A 17,023-nucleotide genomic window follows, 5' to 3' on the forward strand; every position below is an offset into this window, starting at 1 on the left:
GCAGGGCAAGGGGAAGAATCAAACACTTCTTCAAGAAGATGTTAAAAAAGATACATGGAAATGAGTACAGAGTATGCACGGTTATACCAAAGATGACATTTTCATATGAAGTCAAACAAAATTCTGTATTTTTAAAGATATATGTTAAGAAAAATCAGTTTTGAGTCTTCTGAAGGCTTTTTCATAGACTCCTACCAGCAAAACTTCTGTGGAAAGCCACAGAACAATCATCCACATACAGCACCTCTATTTTTTAATTTATCCTGCTCTCCGCAACCCACACTTACAGAACTGGGGCTGCGGAGCAACCCTTACTGAGATACTTTATAGTGTGGCCCCAGCAAAGGTAGACAGGGTTTAGTTTCCAGATGTATGGGGTGAAAAAGCAATCACAGTTCACAACACTGAATTTTAGACGCAATATTCTGTTAAAATGAAGAATTACTAATATAAGAAATTGAGACTAAATAGGAAGTTACACCAGATGGTCCCATTTATCCATTTTTCATTACAAAGGAACAAAAGGAAATCTAACGGGGAAAAAAACCCATCTATGTGTCTTAAACTGATCAAGTGGATTTTCAACCAAATTCAGAAGCAAAATTTTCAGATACAATAAATGTGACACACCGTGGTTTCAAGAAGGGCCAATCACTTCCTTGAGTAAGAAGATCTTCAGAATTACATTAAATAGGATTACAAAAGAGCCACTTAAACAGACAAACTCCCAGTTATGTGCTACAGCACACTGACAGGCCCTCTGGGGCATGTCTTTTTCCAAACTGCATATTTGCAATTCCGGCCTATTTTCCCTCATGATAGAAGAGTCATTATCAAAAAAGCAATACTGGACTACACTACAATTTTTTGATGCTGTGAATTTACTTCATTGCACCTTCATGCTGCAAAACAAATCTGGTTTCTTAAAAAATTAAAATCTTTGCTACCCAACAGCAGGCCCAGGTAAAGGTCAAGAGTAATCAAACCTGAGACTCCAAAGTGCTCACAGTTAAACTTGAAACCGCATACTCACCTTGGCTTAAAGGGCTGCCTTTGAGACACAAGAATCACAAAGTCTCTGGGTTTATGGCCAGTCATGGGTGGAGAAGTAACATAATATATTTTGTCATCTTCATTCACAGCCTGCAGGACCTTGCAAGTTCTGCAAATACATTTAATACACATGCAGACCCTGATGTATGCAACTGCATATTCTACAAAAAACACCATACATACATATATTCCATCCTAACAATAAGCCTATAATTTTCATGTTCAGGCAGCAAAGAAGAGGTGGGCACACAGAGTGGAAAACTGAGTTTTTTCACACCACCTCATTCATTTGACACCACTTCTCCATCCCACAGAATTGTTAAAAAGTGCTGCAAGATGCTGGAGTAATGTCTTAAAAGCATACCTTTTGCACGCTGTTTGGAATGACATCTCAAACACCCTTTACAGCAATTCTGAAACCCATTTCAATTCAGACAATCTTTACATGATGTTACTTTTCTTGAAATATGCATTTTGAAGAACTTCATTTCTTGATTTCTCACTTTGACTGTATGAAGCTGAGCATTAGTGTCCTAAATATGAAGTAGTCCACAGCTTTGCCTTACTTCTTAGAGAGCATGGACAATATATCCACCTCAAATTACAGGCAATTTACTACAGTGAAACCTTTTAACATACACACATATAGGCACAGAATTTGTTCATTTTCAAAAAGGGTAACCTCTGCTGCAGCTCTTTTGACAGTCCAGGGCAACTGTGTTTACAATTTGATTAAGAAGAAATCAGATTTTATTTTTCAGGTTAAGCCCCCCCAATCCATACTCTGACTAATTAATCTTTAATGTCAACTTCTTACAGCAATTTCTTCTTAATTAGGTAACAAAGTCTCAACATCTCAAAAAATATCTGTCTCAGAAAAGGTTAGCTGTCAGTGGATTAGAACAGTCTTAAATTCGAAAGGTAAGTTCTTACAAGAAATGTTTGTCCCATTGTAAGCGTAATGTGAAGTCAGACACATCTAGCTTTCTCTCTTCTGTCTGACTTACCTTTTGAATTTAAGACTGTTCTAATCCACTGACAGCTAACCTTTTCTGAGACAGATCTTTTTTGAGATGCATTTCAACTTTGAGTGACAACATTTCACCCTCCTCATGAGTCCATATTTTTATCTGGAAAAGTGTACAATATATTAGAACCAAAGAATGACTACTAGAAATGCTTTTTAGCACTTATAAATGTTACACATTTATGACTTATGCAGATTTTCTCAGGAGTACCTATGAAACTGTATGTGGCAGATGAAATGCAGACATGCAGTTTTACATTAAGATACAGCACAACGTAAAATCATATACACTGATAGCATAGTGACATCACAGAGTTATCATTACATCCGGTTAGGGAGTGCTGAATTAGCTTGCTAGTGGAACTGAATGAACTAGAGGCCAGTATGACATCTTTTTCACACTATGCATGTACAGTCTCTAAATGCCCTTTATGCGGCAGGCACCTTTAAAAAACTGAGTTATTATCAGTGTAATTTTTTTTCTCTCAGGACACAGAGTTGTCGGCACTTTCATATACAACAGCAGATCCACTTAGGAATGAGGTAAAAGCCTCTTCTCATCTTTGCTACAGGAAGTCTCTTCATAGGGGGTTCAGTTCACTAACTCCAAAACCTAATGGGGCAAGCTGAGGACCTCATGCAGTTCTTTTTTGTGAATCTGGCACCAAAGACTTGATGACAGGAGATTGGACTTTTCATACCAGAGCAAGTTAGTATCAGTGCAGAATTCTACTATTTTCTTAACCTGGCCCTTGAGCCAGGTTCAGTTACAGAAATACAGCATAAATATGGGAAAACAAGGAAAGGTAATATGGAATTTATTAGGAAGGAATTCCATTCAATTTACGTAAAGTATCTAGAAGTGTTGGTCACTTAAAGCTTTACAGAAATTTGAAACTACAGACTAGAATCCACTGGGTGTGGCACTGGTGAGCAGGAGCAATCAGGAGTGAGGCCACACTAGATGAGTATCCCTGCAGGGTTTGTGAGAATTAATCAAAATAAGACAAACAAGCAACTGTCCCACCTGCCAGCTGGATTTTGGAAAATATCCAGCAATCCTGTGCATTGCAGCTTTAAGGAGCTTATCTAGAAACATCCAAGCAGGACCAAATTTGTACAAAAGCACTTTCCAAGCTTAAAAGGGATAATTTTAGATGGCAGATGGATGACCTCCTTGATCTGCCTCTCCAACCTATGCCGTTCAGTAGCTTGTCTTTAATGGATTATTTGTAGAGTTCAACTACTTCAGCTCCCATTTACATGCAAATTAGCCACACATTGGCCTAACCATCTTCCCCTAAAAAGACTCAACAATTCTCTTTCCAAAAGACTTCCCTCCCCATTCCCCCCCCCACCCCTTCCCTATTCTTTACTGTGATGAAGAGCACCTACAGTTAAGGATATATTGAAAGACTACTTCAAAACACAGTTTTGCCTCTCTTGTCCCATACTTGCAGTGTCTTCTCTTGATTATTTTGCGTCTATTGCTAGTCATACGCCTAAACCCTAACACAGACAATGCAAAATTAATAAGCTGTACATAACAATCACACACAATCATTGCAAAAGAAGGGCTTGGTAAGTTCCATAAGCCCTATATAATGCAACAAGTTGAGCGAAAAAGACTGCTCAGAACTAGTGGACTTTATTCCAAACTAAAATTTGATGTTCTGATGATGCGATGTGCTAAATTGTTTCTCAAATCCTAGGCAGTTCAAAAGATTTTCATTTCTAAGTGATAAAAATTAGTAAGTTTCATCATTTCTTTATTTTATTTTTTTTTTGCTATGTATCTTTTGGTTAATGGAGCATCTGTGCAACAAAGAGTTTGTGTGTTTTCATATCTTCGTGTCTTGGCATAGGGAAAAAAACCCAGCATAACCCAGCAAGCACCTTGCTGAAGTAAAGTTTGGCATACAGCAGAAGGCCTGAGAGCTTTAGTAACCAGCTACAGGATGCATGAATCAATACTGCTCTAAGGCATAGAAAGGAAATCATGGTTTAGGAGTCTTCTCCTAAGGAAAACAGTATGTGCAGCTGTTAAAACATCTCTCTGCTAAATGAACACTGGTAAGGCTAGATTGTTACTATATGCCTACAAGTCTTGTGGCTCTATGTCAAAGTGCCACTTTCTACCTTCAAAAGTTGTCAATAAAATTGGGGTCCTTCTAGTTCCGGAGAAAAGGGAACAAATCCTCAGCATATAGAGAAACACACACTACTTTGTAAAACCTACCTACTAGAATATTTCATCTCAAATACAGTTCAGTCTAATGTCCTTGACAGTCTCCTCTGCTATAGTATGACTGCTCTCAGGCAGAGCATTGACCAGCACTACTACTAGATTCTTACTATTTTTGATCTCAGCACCTCTGCAAGAAACTATTTAATAGACACTGAAGAGGTCTGTTTGGGTGGAGATGCTGCTATGCATGTCTGTAAGAGAAGGATAAGTAGTTTTCTGTGTCTACACCACAGTATACACCAACGATGAGGACCAAGACCTGCTGCATGAGTGCAGAGGACATAAGACTGGTAGGATGCATGTGTGCTGGCCTGCAGTATTTAAGGAAAGATTCTGAGCTAGGTGTATCCCCTTGCGCTTGTGTTTGCAAAAGTGACAAAAGTGAGTGTGAAATGGTGATAAGTGCACCAAACTAACAGTAGCCAAGACAGTAAGTTTCATTAACCAAAGCTGGCAGAAAACCCTCCTTGGAGCTGCATCTATACCAGCATTTAGAGATTCAAGCATGTATCTAAATTCGACTGGAAGACCTATGTGTGTAGGTGAAGTTCAGGATTGGTTTCACTCTCACTTTCTCTATCAAAAAGCAAATCTAATCCACACTGTATGTTAATTTTGAGGTAAACATGCAGTTACATATGGCAGCAAGTATATCCTCTGCCTACTGCTGCCATCCATCCACACTTTGTCAGCAGTTTACTTTGTGCCTACAAGTAGATGTTAATAAGAAAGAAGACTTACTAATGGAATAAATCATATGCAACAACTGAAGTGGCCTACAATCATGTAACCAAAAGTACGGTTTGCTATCACTGCTGACTGCATATATTCTGTGTATATGCAGTTGGCATATTTAGCAGAAAAAAAAGAAGAAAAGCAGTGTGCTGCCCTGGATCCCTGATACTTCTTAAAGGAGCACCTCATGTCTGACAATGCCAGATTATGCAGAAATGTGCAGAACAATAGGAATAGATGGTTAGTCTTCACCCATTGACAGCACCAGTGTGATTTCCACCTTAACGACCTAAAACAGGTTAAATCATAAGACCATCCTCCAACCTGCCTGAGATTTTGCTGGATTTAAGATACTTCAATTAGATGAAAGAACAGCTAGAAAAAGCTACTCAAGATTTTTGACCATGTGAGTCCCAAGTAGCTCAGAAGCAGATCTTACTGTCAGGACTATTTTTTATGATATTCAAAAAAGGGGAGAAAGTTCCACACTTCAGTAATACTGTAAGGTACCTGGTAGCCTGCTGAGAGAAATGACATCATGCTGTTTTAAAATGTCATCCAGAATGTGCATGGGGTTTGGGTTTTTTTGTATGAAGCAATTTTTTCACAAGATTTAATGCTGTTTGTATTACAGCTTTCAAGTATTTGCTGTTAAGAAGGAAAGAAACTGAGATTATGACACTGCCAGTGGATGCAGAAAGGAAGTTTCGTATGGATAAGAATGCAGTCTTAGCAGAAGCTTGTAAATAACACTCAATTTTTCATTCTGATTGTTCAAGCTTGCTTTTTTTAGGATGAGTGCTGTCTGTCATATATTTGGCACAACGGGGTTTACTGAAACAACCTACACACAGAACTGGTGGATTTGCTATCACTGAAATTCCTTATGAATTATATGTATCATCTTATCCGAGTAGCTTACTAACTAAATGCACTAATCAGTAAGTGAAGTTTCATAACCTGTGAGATGTAAGAGGACAGACTTGAAGATATAAAGTTTTTTCTTGCCCCGAAACACCTCTGAATCTACATGATCTCAATCTGCCAGTCACTAACCATACTAAGCCAGGCTGGACAGCGCTTGGAGCAACCTGGTCTAGTGGAAGGTGTCGGAGTTGGAACTGGATGAGCTTTAAGGTCACTTCCAACCCAAACCAGTCTGGGATTCTGTGATTCTACTGAGAAGACAGGGACTGAAAAATACGGTATATAAATTCCTGCCACCTGCCTACGGGGAGTGTCCACTTGGACTTATCACCAGATAATGCCTGCTACTTAGAAGTAACTCCCATGCTGCAAAGTTGGTAAAAACAGTATGTTACAGGGTGCTACACAAAATTTAGGTATCACAGTGACATGAGAAGCACCACAGATCATCAACAGCACTGACTCATCAAAGATGTCTAAGTTTGGTGTTTCAGTGGAATCAAACCATATGGCAAAACTAAACTGCAAAACCAAGCATGTCAGTTGTGGCAAAGAAAATGCCTCACAAAAATGAGATAGGAGTTTGTTTGCTTTTTTACACTCTCTTTGAGTGCTGCTCAACAACCACGACTGATCAGCTGCCTGCAAGTCTGCCTTTCTGCTATTCAAGTCCTTGTGTTCACCAGCCATTCAGACCATCTTAGAAGAACTCCATGGTACTTCCAATTTGCACAGTGTTCTGGACAATCAGAGACTGCTTTGCAACATTTCGGGTAACCTCTGGGAGTTTTGGTTTTCAGCCCTAGTCACAGTACCCAGCACTGTCAAAACAAATGTAAAATGTTGCCTTTCTCCACCCATCTCTTATGGTGAAACATAACATGGCTATATAGCTATCCACAATTATGTACTTACATCATCCAATGGACTGGTTACTTCCCATCCTGGTTTTGCTGCTAGGTGTGTCAATGCAGCTATATTGCTGCAACTCATATATGCCTGTAAATCATAGAATCATAGAATAGTTAGGGTTGGAAATGACCTTAAGATCACCTAGCTCCAACCCCCTGCAGTGGGCAGGGACAAAGTAAGATACATTTCTGAAAATAAAGGAACAAAAGTTACATTTCACTGAACACAGCAGAAATCAGGTGTTCTTTTTTTATCATTACCTTTCAAGGGCAAACAAATGTACATTGTCCATAAGTGTTCCTTCCAGAAAACACAGTTCATTGTTTCAGAATTAAATACTTTCAATAGCTAGATTATGTGCTCACATTGCTGTTGGCAAAATAGCCCTAATTGAACAACAACAAAATACTACTTTTGGCTTCTCCAATTATAAAGCAGTGCAGAGAAACTGTGACCCCCAGTGAGATAATACAGGTAATCCTCTCAGACCACTAAATTAATGGTTTTGTCCATTTTCCTCCTTAGGAATTAAAAGCTACTACAAAATTAACCTCTTCATTGTGAGCTAGCTGTGGTCTATCTTGGCAATTGCTTTACACAGCATGCTCAGAGCAGAAAAAGTGCAAATATATTAATTATTTATGCTTGACTACAGTGGATAGAGTTCTCATTTAACCACTGTATAAAGAAAATACAGCCTTAGAGTCTTTAATGACAGGTTTTAATTTAGTATTAAAAAAGAATCTTAAGTAAGCTTTTTTATCATTGTGTCCATATTTATATTTTTTGTTTGCAGAAAAGAAATGCTGCTTCAAACAGCAGAGATGCCACTGTTAACAGCAAATCACTTCCTGCATTATAATTCTTTCTTTTTTTTTTTTTCTTTTTTTGTGTAATGGAAAAAGACCAGGTAAAACTGCTGGGAGCCACTGAGATCTTAAATGCAATGAAAATTTAACCACAAAAATCTGGCACTGAAAAAAACACTTAGGGTGTCTAGAAGTCCACCTAAATTCAGGTTTCAGGTTCATCACTACTGACTGCATGTTTACACTGTTTCACTATTCATCTGTCTGTTGGTTTGTCTCTGCTCCACCTTTTAGCATTTACTAAATGGTCTTTGCACAGCAATTGAGAAAGTCAGTGGCTGGATAAAGAAAAAAAATAAATAAAAAGGAAAACCACAAAAAAAAACAAAACCAAGAAACTTATTCCTCCACAGGAGAATTCAGCTTTTTAAAAGCTGGAAACACTGGGACATAAATCTGTAGGAGACCTTACAGCTTGGCTGCTTAAGGGATCACTTGCTAAGAGTCTATCTTAAAGCCATTTTTAATGATTCGTATGAAATTTAAATCTATAGTGAAGGATTTTCTCTTATTTTTTTTAGAGGAAAAAAAAAAAAGAGAAAGTTGATCTTATTACACACTGATCCATTCCTCTATGATTATCTTAACACTTAAGTACAGATAGTCCACTTTGGAAACTGGTAGATACAAGTGTTATACACGCCTGAAAGTATACAAATACACCACTTTATGCAACCAGACAACAGGACACGATCTACAGATTACCTGGTTGCTTTTCTCTCAGAGATCAGATACTTCAGATAGTATGCATTTTCTAAAACAAAATTAAAAAGAAAAATTATAGCATGAATGGTTCTTTACACTTTCTTTCTAAATATGCTAGAAACAATCACTTCTACAGACTGTAGTGTCTTCTAAATCTTTTATAGGTATTTTATCAACTTCCAGTTTCAAGACAGGTTTGCAATAACTCCTTTTTCTTCCCAAGAAAAACAGGGAAACAAAAAAACTATAAAGCAAAGTATTTTTGAGACAAGTAACCTCTAACAGTTTCAATGCAATTTCAGCAAAACTGTTCGGAAAGTTAATCACCATAATAGTTATTTTTGAGGAGACTTTCACTATTAAATTATTACTTTTTTAGAGGATACATAAAAAATTAACTTTTCAAAATCAGTCTCCTTGTAACTCAACTATATACCTGATTAGTCGAATTCTCCTTTGGGCAACAGCTCCATGGTATCGCCTCATACCATCCTTTACAAAAAGTAAACCACACAGTAACATATCTGATTATTTTACAACACAGTCTATAAAAAAGACAACTAAAAATTATTTCTTACAGATGGGCAAATGCCAGACGTATTACAAATAAATAACATACTCTGCATATTGGCCTTTACCCAGATTTGCCTGAGCATGTGGTTTTCCTCTGACTTTACAATATTCCCTTAAATTTGCACCAACAATCCAATAAAAGAGTTGTAGCACAGTAGCACATTCCTAGCAGTTTTTGCTTTTTAACATAGTGGCAGCTGGGCAGTGCACCATACATATTCTGTGCTTTCCAAATGTGCCATCCACGAAATAAATTATTAATCAAATTCACCAGCATCTGATATTCAAAGTACAAAGTAAGCAGGAAGAACTCCCGTTTTAGTGCATATGGATCTGGGACACAAGCACTGTCCAAACAGATGTGATCTGCCTATCAGGTGGCAGGTCTTCCCTTGTTATTACTCTGCACCAGTGGATGTTTTTTTGAAGCACCGAAGTGACCTAAGAACATACATCATAACAAACTGCATTAAAAGCTAACAGGACTTGTTATCTAGGACATGCCACTTCAAAAAGCTTCTTTTCCTCAGCTTTTAAGAGCTAACATGTAGCTTCTGGAATAAGAAGAATCTCCAGATTAGTGCATCCCAGCCTTCTCTAAACTACATGATGTATTTTGAAAACTTCTCTTGCCTGTTTGGTAGAGCTCTGCCATACCAGCTGTCACTTAAGACCACTGAAAGTTTAAACTACCTTGAGCACATACTAATTTTCCAAGATTTGTCTTCTTTGCTCTAAACAAATGTGTGTGCATGTTCTTATCTTGATGTTTGTGGATGGTCCTCTAGGCAGGTCTTTAGGGAAGCACTATGTTTCTGACAGAAGGCAAACTGCTATGGCTTCTTTTGTTTGCTTGATTTTTTAAGAGGAAGTGTCAGTTCTTCCTCTTTGAACACCATGTAATGGGTGGTAATGAACCTTACTGACTCATCTAATACATACAGTAGTACACCTGCATTTATTTGTCCAGTTGGCATCGCATAAAATGTAAGTTCACTGATGCTGAATAATCATTTAATTTCATAGAATAATAGAATAGTTAGGATTGGAAAGGACCTGAAGATCATCTAGTTCCAACCCCCCTGCCATGGGCAGGGACACCTCACACTAAACCATATTACCCAAGGCTTCATCCAACCTGGTCTTGAACAATTCCATCTATCCTGGCTCTCTAAAAATTCTGTAACTGGAGTAGTAAGGTTAGTAACAGGTGACATCACAGCAAATAGTATTCAAACTGCTTTGAGTGCTTCATGAACCACCTTCAGGGAAACACATGCTGAGATCTCCATGTCAAAGGAACTGGAAAGCCTACCCATGTCATGGGATTCGACTCCTACAGATCTGCTTATTAATTCTATTTCTTACCTTCATTAAGGGTTTATAAAAATAACTTTTGTTCACTAAACACTTAGGAGTTTCATCTACAGTTGCTGAAGGCTGCACAAGACAGCTATGGACAGGTACAAAAACCTGCCAAAAGCAGATTCTTCTTCCCTGTCCATTAACTACAGAATTTACAATGGAGAGTACTGACCCTCCACTATACCTCTCAGTTTTGGATGACTGAAGTTAACAATGAAAAATTGCTCACTCAAAGATAAACATTCCATTTAGAGGATTTTTCTTCTGCGAGAAAATTTCAGTGCCCTGTTTAGTCCTCCATTTCTCCAGCAAAGAAAATGCATGCCACACAGCGGCTGGCTGTGTGACATGCAGTGTTCTACGTTGAACCGCATAATCTCATAGAATCATAGAATTAACTAGGTTGGAAAAGACCTTTAAGATCATGAAGTCCAACCATCATGTATGTATTCATCCTACTCCTGAGGATGAGAGCTGACCTGTGTAGTAGGTGTAATTCTGGGGAGGGTGAGCAGCTCTCCACTGTCATTCACAGCATTAAAAATGAGAAACGCGCTGTTAATGTGCCGTGCCTGGTTCTTGATCCATTCTTCACAGTTATAAGCCTCAACACGGACACCAACCTCCACATTGAAATAGAAGTTTAAATTAATTATTGAACTACTACAAGTGATGCAGAAGTAGCTCTGAGACATACTAAAAAGGGCTGCTCGATACCTCTCTACGAGGGAGGCCTGACTCAAATATTCTGTAGCATACAAAATAACTCAGTCTGGACATAAGCATTTAAGAAATAAAATAACAGGTGGCACTAGCTTGAATTAAGTAACAAAATATGACCACCAGTAAGCATACAGTGAGAACAGACAGCAAAAGTGAACAGGATGATACTGATTCGACATTCAGCAGAAGCATGGTTTGAAGGCAATTCATTCCCTGCTAGCATTCAGTGGGGCCAAGTACACTTATAAAGAAAACAGGCACAGAACAGCAATGCCAGGGCAACATTTGCCCCTTGTACATAATTTGGAGGATGAATTACTTTAGGTTCTGCCTTCTTGGGGCTTGTCTTGCTACACCTTTTGCAACTTTTGAACATGTCCTTCGGCTGGGACAGGGTTTCCATAAGATGTGTCACAGCCCTGGCAAAACCTAAGAGTCTGCTGGCCCAAAGCCATGCTGTAGATGGGAAAATAGCCTAGCAGAGAAGTGCTACCCTGTTGCCAAAGGTTAGAGTAATTCTCTATATGGCAAACATGACAGTAGCCCTACTTTTCTAGAGAAGGTAGTACGTGCATGAGAGTAACCATTAGCAAGAAGGCCCTCTGCACATGGGTCACCAGCGACACCTCTAAATTCCAGGAGCAGGTATTCAGTGTGCTAAAATCTCTGTTTTGTGGTTACAGTGACCATATACTCAACTAAAGATAAAATTTTAGCATGGGCTGCAGCCATTTATTCCAAACTGCAGTTGGCAAAGCCTCACCTCTGTGTACGCCCAAACCAACACTGGGAAGAAATAAACAAAATAAAGCATGAATTTTGCCAGCAATAAATAGAACCTAGATCTGCAAACAGATGGAAGACAAGAAGATCCTGTCAGCAAGCTTGAGTCTTATGAAGAAACAAAGCTGTGGGATCAACTCATCTCTTGAAAATTCCTGAATTTCAAAGTTACATTCATGGTCTGAATTTGCAGGATTGGAATTTTTTAACAAATGATCTTTAAATTGAGAGTGAATGTCAGAAAACAAATTTTCAAAACTGACATTAAGTAAAAAAAAAAAAAAAAAAAAAAAAACAAAAAATCCACACACAGACAGTTACAGGTATCCCTGAAAGCCTCAGCGGAAAAATCATTTATTTAGTATGCAAACCCTACAGATAGCTGCAACCTGAAACACGCATTTAGGCTGGTGCTGGACAAGTCAAGGAAGACAACCAAATGAGGAGCTTGCCTATTCTGAAATGTATTGTTCACAATTGCATTGAAAACAACGCTGTCACCCACAATGGATGGTCCCCAGAATTTAAACATATTGACTGATTTCAGGACAGGATATGAATGACAAAGGCAGCTAAAAAAGAAAGCAAAAGAAGCAGAGAGCAAAACATACAGTTGCGATAAAAAACCTCAATGCTAGATTTGAAGTGGGTAGTGATTAGAGAAACAAGGTTTGTGCAACCCAGAAGATCACTATATTACTATAATTTATTCCATAACCCACTGAAATACAGTTAACATATTCAGCTCCAAGTGCATAAAATTCCAGCTTCAAACATAATAGTTCCATTTATGTCATGCTGTTTTGTTTTCAACACACTTTACAAACACTGACTGTAATTAATTCTTACTGCTTGATACAACCTTGTTTTGGAGCCAGATCAGGAATCCTTTACCTACAGAGTAACCATTTACTTCACAGAGTTTCATTTATTTCTATATGACAGCATGGGGAGAAGGATACTGCTCAGTATGTAGAAAAGCTAGATCATAAATCCTTTAAACGATTAAAAGAAACCTGAGCAGAAAGGTTGAGCTCCAGAAAAAATGTTCAAGCAAAACCCCTTCAGTCTATTTAACACTTGTACTGTTTTGCTTGCGTATCATGTGTTTCCTGCTAGTATTATATGAAATAACAATTAAAACCTACTAATGTAACTGTAAAATGCATAGTTGGTTTTGTTGGGTTTTTTTTTGGTTTTTTTTTTTTTTAAATTTTGGTCTGTTTTACCAAATTGTGTGCAGTTCAGTACTGGTGCTGAGCTGGGAAACACATCTTTGCACAAACAAAAGAATATAAAGATGATCACTTACTGATTCAGAAACTGTCAGCTAAATTTCGAAAGCTGAGGGGACAACAGTGTATTACAAACACACAAGTCTTAGTAAGCCTGTTCCCTTTATCCTTCTGATTGCATAGAGTGTCTGCTCAGCTGTCTTTTCTTATTCCAGACCTAATCCTCCACTGTGCTCAGTTATATGTAGTCATGTTCAGCTGGGTTGTTCTACTCTATCTCTTTGTACTGCTGGTGAAATAGGCTGTAGGCACTGTGGTAAAACTTCGTATGTCTAGGACAGAAGATTGTCTGTGCCAGGCAAGTACGTTTTCCACAAGTATACTCTTAAAGCTGCCCTTTAGTACAGTGGATTAAGAGATGCACACCTGATCAAACCCAGCCACCTAGCTAAAGTTTTGCTAAAGAAAAACCTTTGCAATAGTGTGTCATCTATACTAGGGAATTCCAACAACTCATTGCTTCTCTGACCTTCATAGACGTTGCAGGAAGAGCACAGATACAAGTTAAGCGTTTGTGGAATTAGGGTTTCATTTGCGTGCCCTCCGGAGTGGACAAAAATTAGGTTTCTTCAAAAGGGATGTGAGCAGCAGGTCAAGGGAAGGGATTCTCCCCTCTGCTGTGCTCTGGGGAGAACCCCCCTGCAGTCCTGCATCCAGTCTGGGGCAACAACACAAGAAGGACATGGAGCTGTTGGAGTGAGTCCAGAGGAGGCTACACAGATGCTGAGGGCTGGAGCAGCTCTGCTCTGGAGACAGGCTGAGAGAGCTGGGCTGGTTCAGCCTGGAGAAGGCTCCTTAAGGGAGCTACAAGAAACTTGGAGAATAGCTTTTAACAAGGGCCTTTTGTAGGGATAGGACAAGGGGGAATGGCTTTAACCTGACAGAGAGGAGATTGAGATGAGCTCTTAAGCAGAAGTTCTTCCCTGTGAGGGTGGTGAGGCCTTGGCACAGGGTGCCCAGAGAAGCTGTGGCTGCTCCATCCCTGGCCAGTGTTCAAGGCCAGGTTGGACAGGGCTTGGAGCAATCTGATCTAGTGGAAGGCATCTCTGCCTGTGACAGGGAGATGGAACTGGATGAGCTTTAAGGTCCCTTCCAAGCCAAACCATTCCATGAAGCTACAATTCTATGATTCAGGAGTTATAAATGTAGTCAAAGTCCTAGTCTTTACTATAATCTCTCTGGATCACAGGAGTAGGGAACAAATACACAATAATACCAATTATTTTTGGACTTTGAAAAAACACAGTCTGTCCTCATGCATGAGTGCAAAACTCCTCAGTAAGAATCCCATACGCACATCTGAGAATAGATTTTTCATTGTGCAGATCTTAAACTCAAAAATACAGTTTGGTAGCATTCCTACCTTTTAACTCAACTGCACTCTGCAAACTAATGCACAGAATTCTTAAAAGCACACAATTACCTGTAGCTAACTAACTGACTGGTAAATCTTTGTAACAGACTAATAGATTTAAATGACTGTCATTTCATTAAGTTGCTCCACTGATTTTAAATGCAAAACAATGATCTTACCTACAATGTTCACAAGAAACAATGCTAACACAGTATTACTGAAAATAAGGGAGGCAAACCCCAGAAATTAGGCCTAAATATTCCAGTTTTCCTGGAAGACTATGCCCCAAATACTTACACTACAAGTTTATGAAACACAAAAGTACAGGTTGAAATCAAACTAGTATTATTAATATACAAATGTCTTTATTGCTATCTGCAATATTTTCATCTACTATCCAGACAAAAAAACTGTGGGCAGGAGGGAAGTAGGAGAATTTAAGGATGAGTAACCTTTAAAACATCCTTAGAAATGTATTTGTCAAGCATCAGCCTTCCTCTTGTGCTCCTCCGTTGGTTTGTGACCATAGCAACTCTTAATTGGCACCTTAAAAGGTCAGGTCTAATTGTGAGTGGCCTAACAAAAGGTTTGTATCAAAACTAGCCATTTCTCAAGCATAAAGCACAAAATCTCTGTTTTTAGCAAGCCTCTGTCACCAGCTATTACTCCTGAAATTTTCAACATGACGAATCATGTTTGACATACATTAATTCAAACAAAAATTTTTCAGTACTTGGTTTTCTGATGCTTTCCTTTTGTTTTTGAACCTAAGTGTGACTCTCACTAGATAAAATTAATGAAAAATGAAAACAGGTAAATATTTTGGGTCATATTATAGCAAAGATCTGAAACAGTCCCTTGGAAGCCAATAAAATGACATACTTGTGTAAGGTCAGTGCATTCTAGTATTACTAAAACTGGCTGTTTATCCAACCCCTACTGAAAATCTGTCATTACCTGTACAACTACTGGCTACAAATCGAAACTAAATTAATAATGAATAGGAAAGTCATTTAATTATTAAAGTTAAAAAGCGAAAACATATCTAATATCCCTGAAGTGAATGAGGTCACTCAGTATGCAAAAAGAATTCAAACTGAAACTCTAGTTTTGCTAACAAAGAAGCTTTGTACAGTGTCCAAGAACAAGGAGGGATAAAAACAACGGCTTTATTTCACTGGAAGAGAAATTACATGATTTTAAGTCTAGGCCAAACTGACAAGCAATACTACACACCGTTACAAAAATACTTCGCACTTAATACCTGAAGATGACAAAGCCCTTTAAAAGACTAAAAACATTATGACCCATAGGATGGGGACTCAGACTGAAACGTTAAATGACTTGCTGAAGGTTATGCATCCATTCTGTGTGCACTAACAAAACAGAACCAGTTTCAGTTCTTTTTCTCTGACTTATTCTTTCTTCTGGCATAAGGATCTGCAGACTAGTATTTAAAAGTCTGTTCAGTTTTGGCTATCAGCTGATAGAGGGTTTGTACTGGTTTTATCCTGACTTAACAGGTAACCCTACATTTAAAACAATGCACCAACCACCAGGAGGGCAAGCTTCTATTCTGATGTCCAATGCTGACTTTCTACTGAGATTCTCAAGAGGATAACATTGCCTCTTTTGCCTTAGGGTCTCCATGTGGAACAGAAGAATAACATTTGTCTCCCACAGGGGTGTGGCATGCTGGGAACTGTACCACATGATTACTTCAAAGGCCTCCTGCAATCTTAGAAGGAAGAAAAGTCACAAAGGCCTGGGTCTGTATTTTGCATTAAATAAATCCTTGTGAAACCCTTAATGTTAAAATCACATCAATTTAGAACCATGTGCAAAGACTACAATATAGAAAAGTACCCCGCTGAAATACTTGCCACTGTTTTCATCCAAGCCATGATCTGGCCACCAAAAGTGTTTCCATGATGGTTTGCATGAGGAGGCTGGACAAGCTCAATACTCTGTACATGAGTAAAGTCAGTTGAAACTCCATGTTCCTCTTCAAAAGTATCTGAAATATGGCAGCAATGTATTAATGAATTATTTCAGCTAGTAACTCTGATAGCCAAGAAGAAAATATCCCATTACTGAAGGGTGCAATTTGCTTCAGGCAAGACTGAAAAGAATTAAAAAAGAAAGGCACAGAAGACCTCTGCTTTTCACAAGGCTGAAGATTTGCTCTCTTTTCCCAAGGGACATAAGTGGTGGGGGATGGTGCACACTGCAGTCTATCACAGCACAGTGATCCTTCCCAGCCCCCCTACTATCTTTCAAGAAGTGGTGTCAGAAGCAGTCACCATGAAGCTTGGTCATCTGCGAATGCAGACAGCCAACAACCTTGGCATATGCCTGTTCATGGTTACTATGGGTGCTATGCATGACCTCTAATGGATGTTGTCAGAGAGTTTATCACTTGTTTAAATGACTTGTTTAAATGACCACCATATA

At 38.6% G+C, this 17,023-nt stretch overlaps 1 protein-coding gene across 1 annotated transcript in view; it reads right to left on the bottom strand.

Annotated features, from left to right (window-relative positions):
* ACOT12 (acyl-CoA thioesterase 12) overlaps positions 1–17,023 on the bottom strand; it is a 31,200-nt gene that overhangs the window by 1,094 nt on the left and 13,083 nt on the right. Inside the window, 9 exon segments of the mRNA XM_034073101.1 lie at positions 1,034–1,162; positions 1,987–2,036; positions 2,094–2,183; positions 6,906–6,989; positions 8,477–8,525; positions 8,913–8,968; positions 10,894–11,044; positions 12,373–12,492; positions 16,436–16,586. Coding sequence (XP_033928992.1) covers positions 1,034–1,162; positions 1,987–2,036; positions 2,094–2,183; positions 6,906–6,989; positions 8,477–8,525; positions 8,913–8,968; positions 10,894–11,044; positions 12,373–12,492; positions 16,436–16,586 — 880 coding nt within the window.

This window comes from Melopsittacus undulatus, chromosome Z, assembly GCF_012275295.1.
Source record: "Melopsittacus undulatus isolate bMelUnd1 chromosome Z, bMelUnd1.mat.Z, whole genome shotgun sequence".
In the NCBI taxonomy this organism is placed as follows: Eukaryota; Metazoa; Chordata; class Aves; order Psittaciformes; family Psittaculidae; genus Melopsittacus; species Melopsittacus undulatus.